Raw genomic sequence first — 22,391 nt, 5'->3', positions numbered from 1 at the left:
AGACAGCAAACGGTGGCTCTCCCCACCCAGGTCAGGGACCCTGTGGTTGAGAGGACACTGGACAGGTCGGTTCAGAAAGCCCCCGGTCCCAGCTGGGGTCCTGTCACTAAACACGTGACCGAACTGCTGGCACAGAACCACCTTCCAGAGGTTCGGTTTCATCTGTAAAAATTAAGCAGCTGCCTTGGATAGACTTCTAAGATTCCTTCCAACTGTAAAATTCTATGATTCTACCAAACTGAGAAATACCAGGCTAAAGAGGACTAGATAGTCAATTTAATGACACTTTGGCTGTTCCAGATGACAGATGTGCTGGGGATTGATAGTGCTTTGTTGAGCTGATTAAAACAGCCCAAAGCCAAGAAAGCCCTAAGACTGAGGAGTGCTGTTACAGCGCTGAGCAGCATACTGAGCCCTCAGAGGATGGCTGTGTTAGCACATCCACGAAGAAGCTCAGAGACATGCTGACTCATCAGGTCACACTGTCAATGAGAGGTCCTGACTAGACTGACCCCATGTCTTTGTTTTCGAAAGCCCACCCTCTTTCTACTAAAAGTGGATGCTTCTCAGATTAGTTGTGCCCCTATATAAGAAAAAGGGTTATGACCCTAATGCCTAAAATAGATGAGAAAGGACAGCCGTGACCAACTGACCAATCAGGAGAGCATATCTACTGTCAAAAGGCTAGGGCTGAGGGCTTGGCAGCGTGACCATAATGACTTCCCGGCGCCCGTTTCCTCAAGGGTAAAAGCCCATCCTTCCCTGTCTGGCCACATCATGGAGTCCTTGTGAGGATCACAGGAGATCTGGTGAGAGACAGCACCTGTACACTGTAGAAACTACAGTTTCTACAAAGAAAAGATTATGAACATAACTCTGTAACACAAGCAGAAAGTACCAGAATTCCATATAGACTTGTGGTGTTGCAATTCAGTTTCCATTCTTCTGCTCCTCCTTCATGTGAAAACACCCAACTAAATTCTCAAACCACACATTTAAACTCTGAATCAGACAATAATGAGTATGAGAAAGCTCATCAAAGGTTTTCCTACTGTAACTCATTCCTGCCCATAGCAGGTTTATAATCTTCTATTTAATTGTTAATTAATTACAATGAGACTGTGGTTTTCTGTCTGATCGAAAGGCTGACGATAAAATAAAACTACTATAAGCAAAAGAGTCAAAGCTATACTCATGTCCCTAGTTAAACAGAGTATGTCCCCAGTAGAAGTCCCCACACTTCAATTCTTATTTGTTAAGCATCTGCATGGTGCCAGGTACTACGCAGAGGTATCAAGGTAGGGAGCACACAAAGACAAATCAGAAAGCTTCTGCTCTCCACAGACAAGGGAGACTCACATGTGGTCCAAAAACTAGACGCCCAACCCAACCTCAACCCCAAAAGCAGTATCTCTGTAAAAGACAACAGTTATATACACGCATTTCAGAAAAATGACTACATGTATATAATCTTGTAGGCAAAAAATGACAAGTCCTTAATCTTTAAGGAAAATCTAAATAAAGCATTGCAACCACTACTTCTGGCCTTGGGAAAGATGAACATCAATGACATTAAAATCTGATAAAGAAAATCATCCAATAGGCAATATTGCATATTTATAGGCATATTTATTTCAAACAGGCTAATGCACTGACATATTTAAAAATCCAACTTCTTAAACGAAATGTGGTGTGCATATACACATAATGGTATATTATTGAGCCTTAAAGAGGAAGGAGAACTCTGACATGGATGAAACTTGAGGACATTACGCGGAGTGAAACAGGCATGAAAGGACAAATGCTATGAGATTCCACTTATGTGACTACCTAGAGTCACATCCACAGAGACAGGAAGTAGGATGGTGAATCCCAGGGGCTGGGGAGGAGGAGAGGGAAGTTAGTGTTCAACAGGGACAGAGTTTCAGTTTGGGAAAATGAAAAAGTTCTGGGGACGGGTGATGGTCATGGCTATACAACAATGTGAATGTACTTAATGCCACAGAATTGTATGCTGAGAATGGTGAAAATGCTAAATTTTATGTTATGTACATCTTACCACAATAAAAAAAAATCCAAGTTTTGGGTATTATTGATAATGCTAACAGTGAAGTACTTAATAGCAACCCACAGAAGAGCCAAGACAGCTTTACTGATTCTCATGCTACTGTATTACAACTCTGGATGTTAAACGAAACCTTCACAATGATCCACGTGGGCAGTGTAGTTTGTGTATCCTTCTAAAAGGGAAGAAAGAAAGAAAAACTATGGAAGTTTCTTACCTCCACTTGCATACTCCATGATTAGGTAGAGCGTTTTGTCCGTTTCAATGACTTCGAACAACTTCACTGGGGAAGGAGAAAGGATACCGGAGAAAAAGAAACAAAGGTCTGTATGCATATACACTGTACATATAAACTGTAAATACGAAATGTAACTTTTTCCCTGTTGAAAATTTTTATAACAGGCTGGTTTAATAGAATGTTTTTTGGGAATTTTATCATAAATTACAACAACACATTAGATAAACGCATGGAGTTCCATAAAAGATATGTCTGGGTCCTCAAACGATGTATCTTGGGCATGCACTCAGCAGTCCAGGCTGTGTACCTACATGCATCTCCTCTGTCCTCATCCCGTATGGTGCCTCCACTGGCTAGCTGCCCTCCCTGCTGATTGTGCCTCTCCCTCAGGAAAAGGGATCTTACTTTACATTCGATCTGCAGGAACTGCTCAGACCTATTCTACTTCTCCAAATGTAAGTGCATTCACTTGTCATTATGGCTTTAAGGATATATAGAACAATTTCACTTGAGACTTCTGTTATTTGGGAAACTTCTGTTCACGTGTTCTCAGAGAACAAGGTTCTTTTGTTACTATTCTGAAGCCAAAGATGGAAAATAGGGATTACGCTATAATTAACTGAAAAGGACTTTAAAGAATTATTTGCAATGGGTCAGTGTGACTTTGTTATACAGCAGTCTCTTGTTACAGATCAAAATAAGATTTCTATTACTTTTAATTCACAAAACCATATCAAACCAATATATATACATTTTAAAATGAAACTGAAATACATTTCTAAAGCTACTTTTTATACCTACTTTATTTTGGTAATATATACTCTAAGTTTAAATTTACCAAAAAATGGGGGATGGGGTGCTGGTCTCTTATACTGTAGGCTATTTTCTGACACTTTAATGTAGAGTATCAGACCAAATTAAGTGCCTTATATAGTAAGTAATATGTTTGTTGAACTGATGAATAAAACTATCATATCATTTCTAAAATAATATGTTCAGGTTGTCGGGAAAAATGATTTAAAGAAATTAAAGGCACATACGCTGGTAAACCATCAACGTACAAATAAAACTTTTCTAAAATTCCAATGTAGATATTGGGTCTTCTGGAAAAACTATCTGAATCCAATAGAAATTTAAATTATTAGAAATTTATATCTATTATCAAAGATATGCTATTTGGGAGTAAGTAGAGAGAAGTCTAATCAGGGCACAACCTAACTAAAGAACAAAATAACTACAGTTAAGTTAGCTAGTTCGAGGATGCAGTGATTGGTTATTTGGTGAAAACCTGGAATCTGAAACCAAGAATTAGCCAGGTAACTTCTAGGGCTGAAATGAAAAGTGAAGAAAGGTTTTCTTTCCATGATTATATTCCTTGTTACTTTTCTCCAAACATTGTGTTTCACTGATTCTAAGATTAAATTTTTTCACATTTTAACTAATATCACTAAGAATAAGATGACAGCTTGGCAGAATTTTTTTCCTTAGCAGCATGTAAAATAATGCCTTTTAAATGATGTGGCTTAGACCTGATGAAATAGCTTGTGTCTCCATTTTATCTTCTATTCTTGTGCCTTAAGAATTCCTGATATGATCCCCATGACATCAATTCGTGCCCCCCACTTCCTAGAACTGATTTTGATATTAAACTGGTCAAAGTGGCTGTCTTCACAGCTACTTCATTCTTGAAATAGTATTTTAGATTGTAGGAGCTATCACTGTGTAAAAAAAGTTACATTATTCAAAAAGAGCTCTAGGGGAACCTGGGTGGCTCAGTGGGTTAAGCCTCTACCTTTGGCTCAGGTCATGATCTCAGGGTCCTAGGATCGAGCCCCGCATTGGGCTTTCTGCTCAGCTTCCCCCACCCCCCTCCCCGCCTGCCTCTCTGCCTACTTGTGATTTCTCTCCCTCTGTTAAAATAAATAAATAAAACCATAAAAGATCTCTATTATGTTATGTATGGGATCAAACATTTTCACTGAGATGAATATACAAAATACTAAGTAATTTGCGTAGTTTCACCTTGTTCCTATGATTATGAGAGCAGGACATGATGACCCTTCCTCATCCTTACTTACATATTTTTAAGTAGGCTTAACACCCAACTTGGGGCTTGAACTCATGACCCTGAGATCAATAGTCACCTGCTCTACTGACTGAACCAGCCAGGCACCCTATACCCTTCCTTTAAACCCACCTCATCGAACCTAGCACTGAACTATGCACACAGAGGGCACATGAAGCAAATCAGAGCTGTATAAAACAATTCCTTTAAAAATTCCATTAGATAGCAGGTGTCCTATAGCTTTTAAAATACGATTCAATGGACAAGTAATTTCTTAAGAACACTGCCACAGCAAAACCTGTTATACCTCTGAAAATCTGAACTCTGATTTAATTTCTTTTCCCATACATGAATTAAATAAAATTATTTTCTAATATGCATTAAAACTTGGAAAGTTATGATCTGATTAGAGTTTCTACTGCATTAAAACTTTAAATTCAAGAGTTTAATACCTAAGGTTTTAACCTGTCTTTAGTAATCGTAAAAAGTTAATACAAATGATGAACAATTTATATAAGTAAATATTTTATGAAAAGTGTACCTGGGGTAGGAGGGGGGAAGGACTCTCCTATCACTCTTGGAATATAGGTTGAGACCCCAAATGGAATGCATTTAGACCCAAAAATATTTAAGAAAGCAGAAAATACCTATGTTTGGATGATTTAAAATCTTCATTATTCTTACTTCTCTGAAGAGCTAGAAAACAAACACAGAGTTCCCCAACACAGGTTATTAAACATTCTACTCCACTGCTGCACACAAATTTAAACCTTCTCTTCGACAACTGCCTCACTGATAATGTTCAACAGGCTACATCTGACACGAGCATGCAAGTCCAGGGCAGCTATAAATACTTCAGTTTTGGCTCCAGGAAAAGCAGAAGTTGCAGAGGAGGATGATACCACAATCTGAATTATATTTTGCTATCTTGAACATGTAAGATTGGATTTAGGCAAGAATAGCTTGTGACTGAACTCAGTCTGATTCAATATATCATTGCAAATCCACATGTGTACAGTCCTGATGAACTACGTCGTGATTGTGTTAGAACTGCTAATTCCAAGTAATTCTAGGAGAAGATTTTGAACAAAACCACTGTGGGAAATCCTTGTTGGAGAAGACAGGTAATTTAGCATGGCAGCTATGGCAGACTGTTAAATTATGGTCCTAATGAGCCCTGCCTTGCATGTTCACACTTTGGCATGGGCTGGGTGACTTGCTCTGGCCAATGGGACATTATCAAATTTGAAAAGAAGAAGAGAGTGAGCAGATAAATGCTTGCGTATCCAGCACTTGCTCCCTTGGAATAAAGATGCCATGATATGAGGAAGCCAGTTTAGCCTCTCGAGGATGGAAGAGTCCATGTAGGGAAAGATCCACTGTCCCACCCGAGTACAGCCCCATCAACTTATCAGCTGAAAGCCGCCACCCCAGTGAACCCGGAGGACGTGGTAAGAAACACCATCCAGGTAAGACTGGTGGAGCTGCCAAGCCATCACAGAGAGTAAGGAGGAATACTAACCTTTGTGGATTGAACATGTGCTGTGAATTCAGGAGAGAGTCATGGTGTTACAGCTTAGGCTAATATCAGAAGATCTCAGAAAATAACAATTTTAGAGGCCATCCTTTCCAACCCTCTTGCAAACAAGTGGAAACCAGGAAAGGAGAGGAAAAGATCTCCCAAGGTCCTGCTCTCTTTCCGTGGGGAACTGGGCCAGAACCAAGGTCTCCAACAACCAGTATCTATAACCTTTGGGAGGTATGGGCTGGGAAGAACTTGGAAAGAGGTGGAGAAGCTGGCTATGTGGAAAGAAATCTGGGGAGAAATCACGGGGTTTACTGCACTTGTCCCGTCTACCACATCTAATCTAGAACTGAAACAGTACTTCACAACTAAGAGCATGGAGATCACATGGACCCATCTGACCTCTGAACTGAGCTCAGAGCTTAAAAACATGGAATCAGATGAGTAAGATTCCTTTCCTGAATACTGGATCATCTCTAAAGGCTGAAGCACTTTTATTCTAACACAAATATCTCCTGTTGCTGTTGCAGTCATTCTCACGTTTTGTGTTCTGAGATGAGAAGATAGCTACTCTGACCACCACTCAGGCTTGAGTTCTTAGTTTCCCTCTGTCAAGCCAACACAGAAACCTGTCTTCCAATTCATTATAGTTGAATTTGTAGCTTATAATCGGAATCTCCTAGTTATTCCCACAACTGCTAAAGCAGGAGAATTCCAAGCTGGACACAATACCAACACAAGTTAGGACCCTGCATTTAGTATAAAACTCAGACCACGGCCATGGCAACTTATACTTTCCCTGCAACATGAGCTCCAGCCACCTGATTCCTCTCAGGTATCAAAACATTTGAACTGCTTTCCTCCCTTAGAGTCTTTTCTCTGTTCTGTCCTTGAAGTCTCAAGCAGATTCTCTGACAACCTTATCTAAGAAAATTTCCTTAGTTTTACATCATAGTGGTCTGTTTACTTCTCCAGAATGTCTTTCAAGTATAAAGATACATTTCTGTGTACCTGTTTGTTGTTGCCTTGTCATCCAGGTGGGGTAGGGGAAGGCACACTGGTCTCCTTTCACTACTGTATACTTGAAACCAAGCCTGGCACACAACAGAACTCCTTTGTTTGATAAATGCCTTTATGAAAGTACTAACTACCAAGAAGTATGGTCTGAACCGGCCTCCTCAGCATTCTAATGACCACACTGCTTTTAAGCACTGAGTACCAGAATGCCGGGTGCAGAGCTGTCATAATTCTGCTGGCAGGAGGGCAGGTCAAACGGAGGCGATCATTTTCAACTCCCTACTAGCAATGCAGCACTGAAGCACAGTACTCAGAGCCACACAGCAGGAAAAGATACAGTATTACAGGAATTCAAGAAAGGCAGAGCTCACTTTAATTTGGGGTAGCAGGCACCACTGGTCGTAACTAGATTCATGCAAGACTCAAAAGGATGTCCACAGTAAAAAATGAGCTATGTGTGCTTTGTTCATGTGGTTGTGGCCAATTAAGACCATTTATTTAAGGAAGACCAAGTGATGTGTCTAGCAGAACAGCACATTTCAGAGTGTGGGTCTCAGGTCACCTGCATCAGAATCATAAGAGTGTCTGTGCAAACTCCAGGTCCCTGGGCCCTACCTCTTGCTAGATCTGAAGTAGGACGAAGAATCTTACTTATTTAGAGCAAGCACCCTAGGTCTAGTGGTTTTAAAATATGTCCACAAATTCTTTGACAATCCTCTCTGCAAAAGGTAGAAGTTCATATCCCTCTCTTCTGAGTGTGGGGCGCACTTAGTGAGTGACTCGCTGAGAATGACTAAATACTGTGGCCCCCTCCATGCTCTCAGAGATCACTTGCTTGTGTGTTGTGGGGGCATTAAACACCTCGATGGACAGACCCCAGATGGCAAGGTACTGAGGCCTCCTCATGCCCAGAGCTGGTGAAGAACTGCAGCCCCTCAACAGAGCCAGGTTAGAGGGTCCTTCTGGAAGCAGAAGTCTTCAGATGCCTGCAGCTGTGGCTCTTACCCCAAACTTTTTTTTTTTTTTTTTAAGATTTTATTTATTTGTTTGACAGACAGAGATCACAAGTAGGCAGAGAGGCAGGCAGAGAGAGAGGAGGAAGCAGGCTCTCCGCAGAGCAGAGAGCCCGTTGCAGGGCTCGATCCCAGGACCCTGGGATCATGACCTGAGCCGAAGGCAGAGGCTTTAACCCACTGAGCCACCCAGGCGCCCCGTCCCTTTGTCTTACTACACTGCTACTGCAGCTCTGCTGAAAAGAAGAACAAATCAAAGACCCTCTCAGATGAAACCGAGGGAGAGAGGCTGGCAAAAGCTCACAGAGTTAGTGAAGAAGAAACTGTGAAGAAAACGCATTGGTGTGAAAAAGGGAAAACTATGTCTTTCCTTTTCTATACAGAATATCTCTGGAAGGACAAACAGAAACCAATGGCACTGGTTGTCCCAGGGGCAGGATCAGGGCGGCTGGTAGTCAAAGGCTGAATGAAGACCTTTTCTTCAATACTCTTTCTGTCCTTTGAACTTTAAGACACCTAACTGTATTATCTACTTCCCTTCCCTCAATTAATCTGATTTTTTAAAAATTTTATTTAGGGGCACCTGCGTGGCTCAGTGGGTTAAGCCGCTGCCTTTGGCTCAGGTCATGATCTCAGGGTCCTGGGATCGAGCCCCGCATCGGGCTCTCCGCTCTGCAGGGAGCCTGCTTCCTCCTCTCTCTCTGCCTGCCTCTCTGCCTACTTATGATCTCTGTCTGTCAAATAAATAAACTCTTAAAAAAAAAAAGTGTTTAAAAATTTTATTTATTTATTCGACAGAGAGAGATCACAAGTAGGCAGAAAGGCAGACAGAGAGAGAGAGGAGGAAGCAGTCTCCCTGACGAGCAGAGAGCCCGATGCAGGACTCGATCCCAGGACCCTGAGATCATGACCTGAGCCGAAGGCAGAGGCTTAACCCACTGAGCCACGCAGGTGCCCCAATTAATCTGATTTTTAAGAAGGGCTAAGAATGAACAAAGAAAAGGTTTTTGTTTTTGTTTCTTAGGCTAAAAGGGAAATTCCTGAAAAAGACAAGATAGCTGGAAAAGCTGTATTTTGATCATTCTTAATAAGAAGAGCATTTCTAAAAGAAAAAAAAAAGAGGAAGAGCATTTCTTATCTCTTTTCACCATGTGGGTGGAGGATGCCAGTGGGTGAAAGGCAAGAAAGTCTTCTAGGAAGTATCTCTGAAGTAAAGTAAATATGAGAGCCACTGCTGAAACACAAAATTTAAGGCAGATACAGACTGGAGTCACTCTCAGAATCACTCCAACATTAAATGTCTTAAAATAAGGAACAGAATAGGAACGTTAACAAATGATAGGGAGATAAGATAATTACTAACAACATTACCAAAGACCATTTGTCTAACACTAGCCAAAAGCAGTGACCACTCCCACTCAGGAAGAGAGATCTATAGATGTGGAGATATGATAGTTATGTGTATTATGATGATTTAACTAGAATTTTACTGATGTCATGGACACATTTTTGCTAATATCACAGTGAACATCCTTGTACAGCAGTCCCCTGTCCCCCAACCTTCTCTGCACTTTCAGTTCCCTGTGATCAACCTCAATCCAGCAGACGATACTCCTGATAAATGGTCAGAAGGTCAGTAGTAGCCTGTCACTACATCATAGAGCCTACCTCATTTCACCCCATCACAAAGGCATTTTATCATCTCGCATCATCACAAAAAGAAGGTTAAGTACAGTACAATAAAATGTTTTGAGGGCACCTGGGTGGCTCAGTGCGTTAAGCCTCTGCCTTCTGCTCGGGTCGTGAGCTTAGGGTCCTGGAATGGAGCCCTACATTGGGCTCTCTGCTCAGCTGGGAGCCTGCTTCCCCCTCTCTCTCTGCCTGCCTCGCTGCCTACTTGTGACCTCTGTCAAATAAATAAATGAAATCTTTAAATAAAATGTTTTGAGACCACATTCACATAACTTTATTACAGTATAAGGTGTAATTATTCTTTTTTTTTTTTTACAGTTTTATTTACTTATTTGACAGACAGAGATCACAAGTAGGCAGAGAAGCAGGCAGAGAGGGAGGAAGCAGGCTCCCGCTGAGCAGAGAGCCAATGCAGGGCTTGATCCCAGAACCCCGGGATCATGATCTGAGCCGAAGGCAGAGGCTTTAACCCACTGAGCCACCCAGGCGCCCCGGCTATCATTATTCTATTTGGGGGGCTATATATAGCCAAAGGGGCAGAGGCTGAAGGAGAGAGAATCTCAAGCTGACTCCAGGTCCAGTGCAGAGCCCCATGCAGGGCTTGATCCACAACCCTGAGATCATGACCTGAGCTGAAACCAAGAGTTAGACACTTAACTGACTGAGCCACCCAGGCACTCCTATAATTGTCTTATCTTATTATTAGTTTTTTTTTTAAAGATTTATTTATTTATTTGAGAGAGAGTGTGTATACACAGGGGAAGGGCAGAGGGAGAGAATGTCCAAGCAGACTCTCGCTGAGCGAGGAGCCTGATGTGGGACTTGATCTCACAAGCCATAAGATCAGAACCTGAGCCAAATCCAAGAGTTGGAAGCTTAACTGACTGAGACACCCAGGCGCCCCATATTTTATTATTAGTTATTATTACTACTTTTTTACTGTGCCTAATTTATAAACTGAACTTTATCACAGGTGTGTGTGTACAGGAAAAACATAGTATATATAAGGTTCAGTACTATCCACAGGTGCAGGTATCTACAGGGAGTCTGGGAACATGACCCTCTGGGAAAAAGGGGGACTACTGTATATATGTGCTGCCGAAGCGAGCACGGGGGGACTACTGTATATACAGGGATATACTACTTGTACACTCAAGCAAATATTCTGGTAAGGTAGGTTCTTAGAGGATGGGGGCCAAAAGGCATACTGGCTTTCTTTTTTCTTTTTTTTAAGATTTTATTAGTTTTTAAATTTTTATTTATTTTTAAGATTTTATTTATTTATTTGACAGAGAGAGATCATAAGTAGGCAGAGACAGGCTGAGAGAGGAGGAAGCAGGCTCCCTGCTGAGCAGAGAGCCTGATGCGGGGCTCCATCCCTGGACCCCGGGATCATGACCTGAGCTGAAAGCAGAGGCTTTAACCCACTGAGCCACCCAGGCGCCCCTAAGATTTTATTTTTTAAAATAATTTCTACACCCAATGTGGGGGTTTGACTCACAACCCCAAGATCAAGAGTCACATGCTCTACTGACTGAGACAGCCAGGAGCCACACATGCCCTCAACACTTTGCTAATGTTGTATTACTTGATTAAAACATACTATGCTACTGGGGCGCCTTGGTGGCTCAGTGGGTTAAGCCTCCGCCTTCGGCTCAGGTCATGATCTCAGGGTCCTGGGATCGAGCTCTGCCTGCCTCTCTGCCTACTTGTGATCTGTCAAATAAATAAAATCTTAAAAAAAAAACAAAAAACCCCAAACAAACATATTACACTATTGGCAACAGTGAGATTTCCTGTTTCCCTACAGTTTTGCCAACATTATGCATTACTAGTCTCTTGCAGATCTGACTGGTGAAAAAACTATCTTTAGGATGTTGAACATTTTTACTTGAATACTGACCATCTGTCCTATTAATTACTTAAGTATATCTTTTGATTATTTTCTATTAGATTATATATTTTCACCGATTTGCGTAACCTTTTATAGAGTAAGAAAATAAGACCAGTGTATGCCAAGGCAGACACTGTTGGTTACTTATCCAACCTCGCCCCTGCCCTCCTCTTCTGTTTGCCCCTCTTTGTGAAGTGCCCACAGGTAATCTTTCCAACTTTTTTTTTTTTTAAGATTATTTATTTATTTATTTGATAGAGATCACACGTAGGCAGAAAGGCAGGCAGAGAGAGAGGAGGAAGCAGGCTCCCTGCTGAGCAGAGAGTCCGATACGGGGCTCCATCGCAGGACCCTGAGATCATGACCTGAGCCGAAGGCAGAGGCTTTAACCCACTGATCCACCCAGGCGCCCCTCTTTCCAACTTTTTAAAGCTATTTCATCTACTGTTTACCTACTTATTTCCAAAGATTTTTTGGAAAAAAAAAAATATTTATTTGACAGAGAGTGAGATCACAAGTAGGCAGAGAGGCAGGCAAAGAGAGAGGAGGAAGCAGGCTCCCTGCTGAGCAAAGATCCCGATGTGGGGCTCCATCCCAGGACCCTGGGATCATGACCCGAGTCGAAGGCAGAGGCTTTAACCCACTGAGCCACCCAGGCACCCCTAATTTTTTTTTTTTCTCAAAGAGTTTATTTGGGAAAAAGAGAGAGAGCACATGCCCGGGGAAGGTCAGAGGGAGAAGCGGACTCCCCACTGAGTAGGGAGCCGATGAGGGACTAGATCCTGGGACTCCAGGATCATGACCGAGCTGAAGGCGATTGCTTAACCAACTGAGCCACCCAGGCACCCTCACTTTACTACTTCATCCTTAAACTCTGTGACAGAAGTATAAATCTCTTTTCAAATACTTTCAAACAGTTCAGTAATTTTTTTCCCTTGTAGATATTCATATTCTGAAAGCCTCTGTCCTGTTCTCAAGACCCACTCTGCTGGACTTTCCCTTCTGAACCCTATGCTCTCTCTTTCTTGGTATTCTCTCTTGTGGTGGTGAAGAACACACCACCAGTATCTCCTGAGGAAGGGTAAGGACATGGTTAACTGTGAAACCCTGCATGCCCCAGAATATTTGATTCTGTCTTCAAATGTGACTGACAGTTTGGCTGGGTAAAGAATTCTAGATGAGATTCTTTTCTCTCAGACAAATTCACCCCCAGCTCTAATAAGATAGAACTGACATGTAACACTGTGTAAGTTGAAGGTGTACAATGTAATCATTTGAGATACATATGTATTTTGTGAAATCTTTACCACATGAGGTTGGTTAACACATCTTTCACCTCACATAATTACCACTTTGTTGTTGTTATGGTGGTGGTGAGAACATATAAGATTCATCCTCATAGCAACTTAAGCGCATGCAATACAGTACTAAGCATAGTCACCATGCTGTACATGAGATCCCTAGCACCTATCCACCTTGTAACTGGAACTTTGTACCCTTTGGATCCATATGTCCCCACTTCCTCCACCCCCAACCCCTCGCAACCACCGTCTACTCTGATTCTAGGAGTTCGGTTTTTAAGATTTACATTTAAGAGAGATCATACAGTATTTGTCTTTTTCCATCTGATTTGTTTAGTGCGCCCTCAAAATATGTTGTCCCAAATAGCAGGATTCCCTTTTTTATGAAATATTATGTAGAATAATATATATTTCTGCATGTGCGTAAGTAATCTCACATCTCCTTTATCCATCATTTGTAGACACTTAATGTATATCAATGTCTTCGCTATTGTGAATAATCCTGCAGTGACCAATGGAGGTCCGTTATCTCTTTGAGATGATGATTTCACCTCCTATGGATATATGCTCAGAAATGAAACCGCTAGATACCACGGAGGCTCTACTGTTAGACTATCTTCCACACTATCTTCCATAAGCAGCTATAAAGTTTATATTTCCACCACCTGCACAGGGCTGCCATTTCTTGTTCTTGCCAGCATCCATCACTTTTTGATAATAGCCACTGTAATAGGTTTAAGGTGATAAATATTTCATTGTGGTTTTTATTTGCATTTTCCTGATGATGAGTGATACTAAACACCTTTTCATGCACTTACTGGTTATATGTAGGTCTTCTTTGGGAAAAAATATTTAAATCTTTACATATTTTAATTATTTTTTTGCTTTTGCTACTGAATTATAGGAGTTCCTTATCTATTTAGGATATTAATCCCTTATCAGATATACAGTTTGTAAATATGTTTCTCCCATTTTGTGGGCTGCCCTTTCACTTTGCTAACTGTGCCTTTTGCTGTGCATTAAGTTTTCTGAAATTCCACCAGCTGATTTTTGCTTTCGTTGCTTGTGCTTTTGGTGTCATACCCAAAAAATCATTGCCAAGTTCAAGGGGAAAAGAGCTTTTCCCCTACGTTTTCTTCTAGGAGCTTTATGGTTTAGGTTGTCTGTTTAAGACTTTAATCCACTTCAGGTTAATTTTTGTGGGTGATGTAGGATAGGGGTCCGATTTCAAACTTTTGCCTGCGAATATCCAGTTGGTTCAGAATTTTAAAGCCCTGGATCCATATTCTTTGAGCTTAAAGCAATGCGACGAGTGTAATGCCATTTTGTTACAATTCCGTTTGTGACTTTATTTTTCCTCTTCATTCTCGTTAACCTTGATATATTTAAATGTTAATATACCAGAGATTTTGATCTTTGGTAATTAGCATTCAGAACAGATATACTGTGAGTCTTCTGGCATGTTTGCACTGGGCACCAAGCCCTTTCCATCTGGAAATTAGGTTCCACAGTTCTGGGAAACTACCTTTTGTTATTCCTTGATAATTTCCCCTCCCATCCTCAGTTCTTTTTACCATTCTGCTTTATCACAAACTACATCACCTAGACAGATACTTCAATTTTCTATCTTATTTTCCTTAATTCTCAAGTCTTTGAATTTGTATAGTATTTTCTTGACTTTATTTTCCAACCCTTTCACCGACTTTCTTCCTACCTTATTCTTTCTTAAAACTACCTTCTCCTCAGCGCTCCTTTTCCAGTGCATCATATTCTTCTTTCATGAATATAATGGTGGTTGTTGTACTACTGTCTTCCTCTTTTTTAAATCTTTGGAAATAACTGCAATTTTCCTTTCCTTTTTTTTAAAAATTTTTTTAAGTAGTCTAGTTTCCTCTTCTGGTTTTTCTTTTTTACTCTTATTTATTTTAGTCTCTGGTTATTCTCAAATATCTGGAGATTCTTGGCTGTCCTTCCGTATTTCCATATTTAAGAGAGGCACCAAAACTCTGGACTGAGTGTTATGTATATGAGCGCTGGACTGCAAGATGTCTGGGCAGAAGTTAAGGAGCTTCAACTCAACACCCAACTGTTTGTGTCTGTATTCTCTTTTAAGTCAGTTTTTCCAGAGAAGATCTCTCCTATTCTCTTTACAGGCAATACAAAAGGGGCTAACAAAGTTCTGGGAGGTGAGCGAAGAAAGGGAGTGGAGAAAGAGTGTCTCACCACTCAGTGGGTCCTTGTTTGCAGTATGGGATCCCCAAGTCTAGATGCTCTTTGATTTAGCCTCTTCAGAAAAAGAACTGCCCCATTTCTAATTGGGAGGTGGCTTGGGGGCCCTTGTATCATTTTTCAGCTGTTCTACTTGTAACCCCACCCACAAAAGGAACTCAGAGAACTTATTTCTAAGCTTTCTGAATCCTGTGGCATGACTCAGCACGGAATTCTTCCTGCTACCAGACTACCTACCTCCGCCCTTAACTCCTGCTCTTAGAGGCTTGGTTTCAGCTCCCTCTGGTTTGCTGTATCTATTAAACATTACACACACACACACACACACACACACACACACACACACACACACTCTCACACACTCACTCCATCTGACAAAACTAAGTTTAATTCTTTGTCCTCTAGTTCTCTCCTATATTCTCTGACACTTCCACTCACTCACTCATTCATTCATTTTGAGAGAGAGAGAGCGCGTGCGCATGAGAGATGGGGAGGGGCAGAGAGAGAGACAGAGACAGAGAGAATCTTAGGCAGGCTCCACACCCATCCGAAGCCCAGTGCGGGGCTTGATCTCGCAACCCTGACTCATAACCCGAGCGGAACCCAAGAGCTGGACGCTCAATCAGCTGAGCCACCCAGGTGTGCCTGACACTTCCTTTTTAATTCCTTTACCACTATTTAGTGAATGGAGGGAGGCAGCAAAGATAAACGTGCTCATGTTTAATTCTAAGTCCTACAGCTAATATTTTTAATTCCTGGTTTTGAATGGATGTGAGACTGAACTGTAGTTTTCTTCCCTGTTTCCAACACATTTTGATAGCAGTGTTTCTGAATTTGAGAAATGAATCACGAACGTCCCCTTCTTTCTCAAGTTATGAAACAGCTGGACAGAAGTGGTACTACCTATTCAGTGAAGGTATGAAAGGAGTCAAACACGAAATTCTGGGTTTGGCAATTTGAGGTAGGCATCTGGCCTTTCACCAATTTCTCAATTTCTTTTATAGTTAGTGGTGCATATAGATTCTTCCGTAGAGTTAATTTTGGTAAATTATGTTTTCCCATTAAGAAATGTTCACCCAGGGGCACCTGGGTGGCTCAGTGGGTTAAGCCTCTGCCTTTGGCTCAGGTTGTGGTCTCAAGGTCCTGGGATCGAGCCCCACATCGGACTCTGCTTGGTGGGAGCCTCCTTCCCTCTCTCTCTGCCTGCTTCTGATCTCTCTCTCTGTCAAATAAACAAACAAACAAAATTAAAAAAAAAAAAAAGAAAGAAAAAAGAAATGTTTACCCATTTCTTAGGTTGGTCCTAATTTATTTGCACAAAAGGTTCCCTTGTGATAATTTTACTTCATTTTCTATCTGGTCTTTTCTATGCTCCTCATTCCACACTTCATATTTTCTTTCCCTTTTTCTTTTTTATTGCCTCCCTCTCATCCCCCCTCAAAAATAACAACAAAATCCAAAGCTTTAGATTTTTTTCTACTGTTTTTCAAATTCACTAATTCCTGCCTTTATTAGTTTCTTACATTATTACTTCCCAAGATTTATTGTTCCCTTTCTAACATAGTTTAATATTTAATGTATTCATTGTCATACTTTTTTAATAGTGTGTTTAATAGTGTGTTTGAAGCTACAAATATTCTTAAACACCGAAAACAGTATTCTATAGGTTCTGATATGTAGTTTGTTAGTGTTCATTTCCAGATATACTGCACTGTTGGTGTACATTTTAATATTTGACCTATGAATTCTATGTGTTTTAAGTTCTACATGTTTGTACTTTTTGCTTCTATTTTTACTGGTTTCTATTTTTACTGCTCTTCATTCAGAAAATGTAGCCGGGGGAGGGGGGCGCCCTGGTTGGCTCATGGTGGAGCAAAGGATTTGTGATCTCCTGATTGTGAGTTCAAGTCCCACGCTGGGTTGGAGACTACTCAAAATAAAAAGGTTTTTGGGGCGCCTGGGTGGCTCAGTGGATTAAGCCGCTGCCTTCGGCTCAGGTCATGATCTCAGGGTCCTGGGATCGAGCCCCGCATCGGGCTCTCTGCTCAGCAGGGAGTCTGCTTCCTCCTCCTCTCTCTCTGCCTGCCTCTCTGCCTACTTGTGATCTCTCTCTCTGTCAAATAAATAAATAAAATCTTTAAGGTTTTTAAGAAAAAGAAAGAAGAAGAGGAGGACGAGGAGGAAGAGGAGGGGAGGAAGAAGAGGAAGAGAAGAAGAAGAGGAAGAAGGGGAAGAAAAAAATGTAGCCTGGAAAGAGTAACAGAACCACTGTTTATAGTTGTATATGTACTGCTTAACCCTGAAGAAATCATTTACCTTGTAGCCATCGTAAATTTCAATAGTTATTACATTAAATTTTGGCACAAAGTTATAACATATCCTTAGAAAGGGGTGTGTTAAAAAAAAACAATATAGGCTTAGTATATTAAGATCTGTATCTTTTTTCCTACTTAATGTGTCATGCATGGCCTGAGAGAGGTCAAGTCTTTTGTCACATGCATTTGTTAATTTAGCTCAGATTTCACATGACATGTATTTTGGGGTTCTATTTATTATGTGCCATTCTACTATTAAAAATAAAATGTAGGAGGGGCACCTAGGTGGCTCAGTCATTAAGTGTCTGCCGTCAGCTTGGGTCATGATCCCAGCGTCCTGGGATGGAGCCCCGAGTCAGGCTCCCTGCTCAGTGGGAAGCCTGCTTCTCTCTCTCCCACTTCCCCTGCTTGTGTTCCCTCTCTCGCTGTCCCTGTCAAATAAATAAATAAATAAATAAAATCTTAAAAAAAAAAAAAAAAAAGAATTAGTGTATTAAAAAGAAAAGAAAAAGAATAAAAGAAACTCTTACACAAATGCACCAGGACACATACAGAACACCTCACAGCAACAATGTTTGTAATACAAATAGCTCTAAGCAATCTGAAGGTCTCTGAATCAGAGAATGCATGTGTAAATCATGGTATATTCATGTAGTAGAATACTATATAATCATGAAAATGAGCAGAATTACTCTGTAATTCTCTAAATACTAATACTAAATACTAATACTAAAGTAGTGAATTAGCTAAATATGTCAACATGGAGAACAATTTGGGGAAGAAAAAGCAAATAGGAGGATACATATGATTACATTTATCTAGTATTTAAAACCTTTACAGTATTTTTTTAAAAGATAAAAAAAAAACCTTTATACTACATTAATGAGAGAGTGCATATATGGTGAAATTATAAAGAGAAGAAAACAACAATATTCTTGTTAGTGGTTACCTGGTCAAGTTGGAGAGGGCCACAGTGTGAGTGATTTATAAGGTATTGATGATCCATTTCTTCAAGTAAATGGGTATTTATTTCCCATAATATTTACACTATAAACATCCAGCTTTTTTTGTATGTAAAGCAGTTAATAAAAATTAAAACTGAATTTTAAATAATTTCCTAGATTTAACTAATAAAATTAAGCAATTTTTTAAAATTCAAAATAACAGCAGCAGCAACATGGACTTTTATATTAAATATTTCCAAGACAAAGAGATTCTCCCACTCCCCAAATCCCAGGTTCTAGTGGTCAAATTCCTGGAATCAGGGTAATATGAGATGATAGTAATTTAGCGTTAAAGTAAACTTGGCACTTAACAGATTTTACTGGGTATCCACCATTACAAGCTGAACTTCAGTATGCTCCTTTGCTATCCCCATAAGGAAGGGGCTGGGCCTGATCCCTTCCAAGGGGACATGGTGGAACAAGGCTCTAACACTAGTGCAGTCGCTGCTTCACTAGATGACTGAACAAGCTGCAAAATGTTAGAAAACTTCAGTCTGCTCATCTGTAAAATATAGATAAAAAAAAAAAAAAAGCTATGTCACAGGGTTGGTGTTAAAAACAGGCAATGTGTGATATAGGTGCTGTGCATAGTCATTAAGAATTTCAGCTCCGGGGATGCCTGGGTGGCTCAGTCAGTTAATTGCCTGCCTTCGGCTCAGGTCATGATCGCAGGGTTGTGGGGCTGAGTCCCATGTCAGGCTCCTTGCTCAAAGGGGAGCCTCCTTTTCCCTCTGCCTGCTGCTCTCTCTCTCTCTCCGACAAATAAATAAACAAAATCTTAAAAAAAAAAAAAAAAAATTGAGCTCTGGAGCACAACACTTGGCCCAGCCTGGCTCTAGCATTCACTGAGTGAGTCTAGGTGACGTGACCTTCTGAGGATTCTGGTGCCCTTATGATTAAAGGAGCCTGAGAGGTGGGAAGCTTGGAATAGTTCCTGGCACACAACACACACTCAGTATGGGGTTGTGATTCTGGCTGTTACTGTTGTTAGTATGACTCTCCCAAACACCTAATTTGTGCCCAATTTTTGATTTTCTACAAATGGGTCCATGCCATGCTCTAAGTTTAACCTATTTAAAATATTTGGTTCTTTAGGGACTTTACTAAAATAGCATAATGAGGGGTGCTTGCGTCGCTCAGACTGTTAGGCCTCTGTCTTCGGCTCAGGTCATGGTCGCAGGGTCCTGGGATCAAGCCCCGCATCAGGCTCTCTGCTCAGCAGGGAGCCCGCTTCTTCCTCTCCCTCTGCCTGCCTGTCTACTCGTGCTCTCTCCCTGTCAAATAAATAAATAAAATCTTTACAAAATAAAATAAAATAAAATAGCATCATGAATCATGGCTACAATTATAATATATAGTGGTGCAATTATAATTGGTATAAGAATTGCAATAATTTATAAAAATAAATTATATATTCTCAAATTCACAATCTACTTTAAATATCAAGCTGCATTATTTTCTACCGAAGCCAAAATAAGTCTTGCAATAAACTGAAAAGTTCCCCATAAAGCAGTGGCAACACTGAAGCTCTATTTTCTTGCATTTCTCTTACAGCCTTTGAAATTTAAAAATAAATATATTTTTAGTCTCAATATTCTGAATATGTATAATCAAGAAGAGTTTTTTTTTTTAATTTTTTAAAAGATTTTATTTATTTGACAGAGAGAGTGAGAGAGCACAAGCAGGGGGAACAGCAGAAGGAGAGGAAGAAGAAGGCCTTGAGCAAGGAGCCTGATGCAGGACTTGATCCCAGGACCCTGGGATCATGACCTGAGTCAGAGGCAGACGCCCAACCATCTGAGCCACCCAGGCGCCCTCAAGAAGGGTTTTAGATTTCATTTACCGTACCCTGTTTTCTGAGTTTACCAGATTCATTACACTGATCTGGACACAGACACCGTATTGTAAATAACAGAACCCTTGTAACTACTGTTGTTAACAGCCTAAACTGCTAGCTTGCTACAAGTCAAGTTGGAAAGAAGAGGTATACAGAAAAGATGAACAGAATTGTTCAATGAAAAAGGTTTCCAGAGCACCTGGGTGGCTCAGTCCGTTAAGCAGCTGGTCACGAGCCCAGGGTCCTGGGATGGAGCCCCGTATCAGGCTCCCTGCTCAGCGAAGAGCCTGCTGCTCTGCCCTACTTCTGCTCTCTCTCTCTCTGTCAAACAGATAAATCTTGAAAAAGAAAGAAAAAGAAAAAGGAAAAGGCTCCCAAAATGACTTGTGCCCACCTGATGGCAAAGGGGAAAGCAGGAAGTCCAACAGGGAGGCGTTCCCAGGAAACGAGACGGAGAGGAGGTGGCACTGCTGGCAAGGGCAGTGACAGCAAAGTCTAAGACTCCTACCGAGGGAAGGTCACTTTAAAAACAGGTGACCTTGTGGGAGATAAGAGAAATCCAGAACTTACAAGGGAACCAAAGCCAAATGGTCTAGAAGCCATTCTCACTTGGGCTGTGTACTTTGGAACCTTCCTCTTCACCCCAGGCCAATCAAGCTGGAGCTGGGGAGGTCGTGTGTTCTGAAGGAAACATTTTTTTTAAACTCCACAGATGATACACTATACAGCAAGGGTTGAAAATGACTGGTTTAAAAAGTCTGAAGCAAAAGTGACCCAAGTAACCCAGTGGTAGTAGCAATAAAAATAACTACATCGTAGACCACATGAAAAGCACGAACTGGTTCTCTCACCGTCTTCAAATTACAGTTTCCTGATCTGTCCCACAGTGAACATTCTCTGGGATGCCAAAAAGGCCACTACTGTCACAGACCTCTGAGCACTAGCGTGGCTCCAAAACAAACACCAACTTCCAAAAGAAAACAGGCTGAGTGGGTGTAAGTAGATTTCCCTAAAAACACCCTTATAAAAGGAATCTGTAGTCAACAGTGCTTAAATAATCCTTCAGCAACCTACTGTATTTTGCATATACTTGAATTTAGGGTCCATTCTTTTTTTCCTTCATTAATTTTTACTAAATTATTTTAAAACACGGGATTTCCCTTTATCTCTTACTAAAAGTCAGACTGAAGAATAGTCCTTGAATCTTAACTCAAAAAGTGCTTTGCTACTGGGTCAGCAGGATCAACTAAAAGATGGAGTCTTCACTGAAGGGCCTTGTCAGAGACTTTAATTGGATCAAGACATCCTTATCCAGTTCATGTAGCACCAAACTAGAAGTGACAGCTAACAGAAGACTCACTATTCAAAAATAACTCAATAGACTGGAACTGTGGCAGAAAACCAATTAAATGAACTTTGGTAGTTACTGAACGCAGGTAAGAAAAAAAATCAGTTGCAGGTATCAAATAAATTAGGCCTGTGTCGAGGGCAATTCCTGTGGCTGGCCCAAGAGGCTGAGTATTGACTCTGGAGAAGGAAGCAAGAAGACTCAGAAGGCTGGCTGTGTTTGCAGTGGTAGATTTGACCTCTCTAGCTCTATATGGCAGAATAGAGAACAGTGTTGTAGACATTTCTAGAAGACAGAGGCTAGTGCAAACTAAAGGGAAAAAAAAATCTATTAACGAGAGTCATCCACCACTAGAACAAGATGACATAAGGAAGAAGTGTGCCTCTGTCCCTGGATGTGTTTAAAACTGGCCAACTAACTAGCTGTCAAAAATACATATTCTGAGCAATTATTATAAATTTCTTGCTTTAAATTAAGTGGCTCCGGTTTAAAAAAAAAAAAGAATTATTGTTTAAATTGATTGTGGCAGAGTATGGTGACAATTAAGTTTCTGCCACCAAGAAGACTGAATATTTCTAACGTAAGAAAATCTTAGTCAGAACAACCCAGGGGAAGGTCAGGGAATCACTGAAAAGTTTAGTGCACACAGATGACTGTTCCTTAAAAGCACGGGGTACCAGGGGCTCCCACAGGGCCCGACTGCACACACCACTGCACGCACCACTCTGCACTTACCCAGCTCTCCCCAGCCCGGAGCTGTACCACCCCTTAGGCTGTGCACACAGTCCCCCTGCCAACACTAAGTGCCCCCATGCCAACACCACAATAAGACTACAAAGGTCTTTCCA

At 40.9% G+C, this 22,391-nt stretch overlaps 1 protein-coding gene across 9 annotated transcripts in view; it reads right to left on the bottom strand.

Moving 5' to 3' along the window:
* Window positions 1-22,391, bottom strand: part of MARK3 (microtubule affinity regulating kinase 3) — a 112,647-nt gene that overhangs the window by 36,576 nt on the left and 53,680 nt on the right. For all 9 annotated transcript variants that reach the window (XM_046010402.1, XM_046010403.1, XM_046010405.1 and 6 more), the window contains 2 exons: window positions 5,016-5,064; window positions 2,283-2,348 (listed from right to left, as the gene is read on the bottom strand). In XM_046010402.1, the coding sequence (XP_045866358.1) occupies window positions 2,283-2,348; window positions 5,016-5,064 (115 nt within the window). The remainder of the gene's footprint in view (window positions 1-2,282; window positions 2,349-5,015; window positions 5,065-22,391) is intronic.

The sequence above is a fragment of the Meles meles genome, chromosome 6 (assembly GCF_922984935.1).
Source record: "Meles meles chromosome 6, mMelMel3.1 paternal haplotype, whole genome shotgun sequence".
Classification (NCBI taxonomy): Eukaryota; Metazoa; Chordata; class Mammalia; order Carnivora; family Mustelidae; genus Meles; species Meles meles.
The sequence above is the reverse complement of the archived record's forward strand: the minus strand, read 5'-3'. Positions and strand labels throughout refer to the sequence as shown.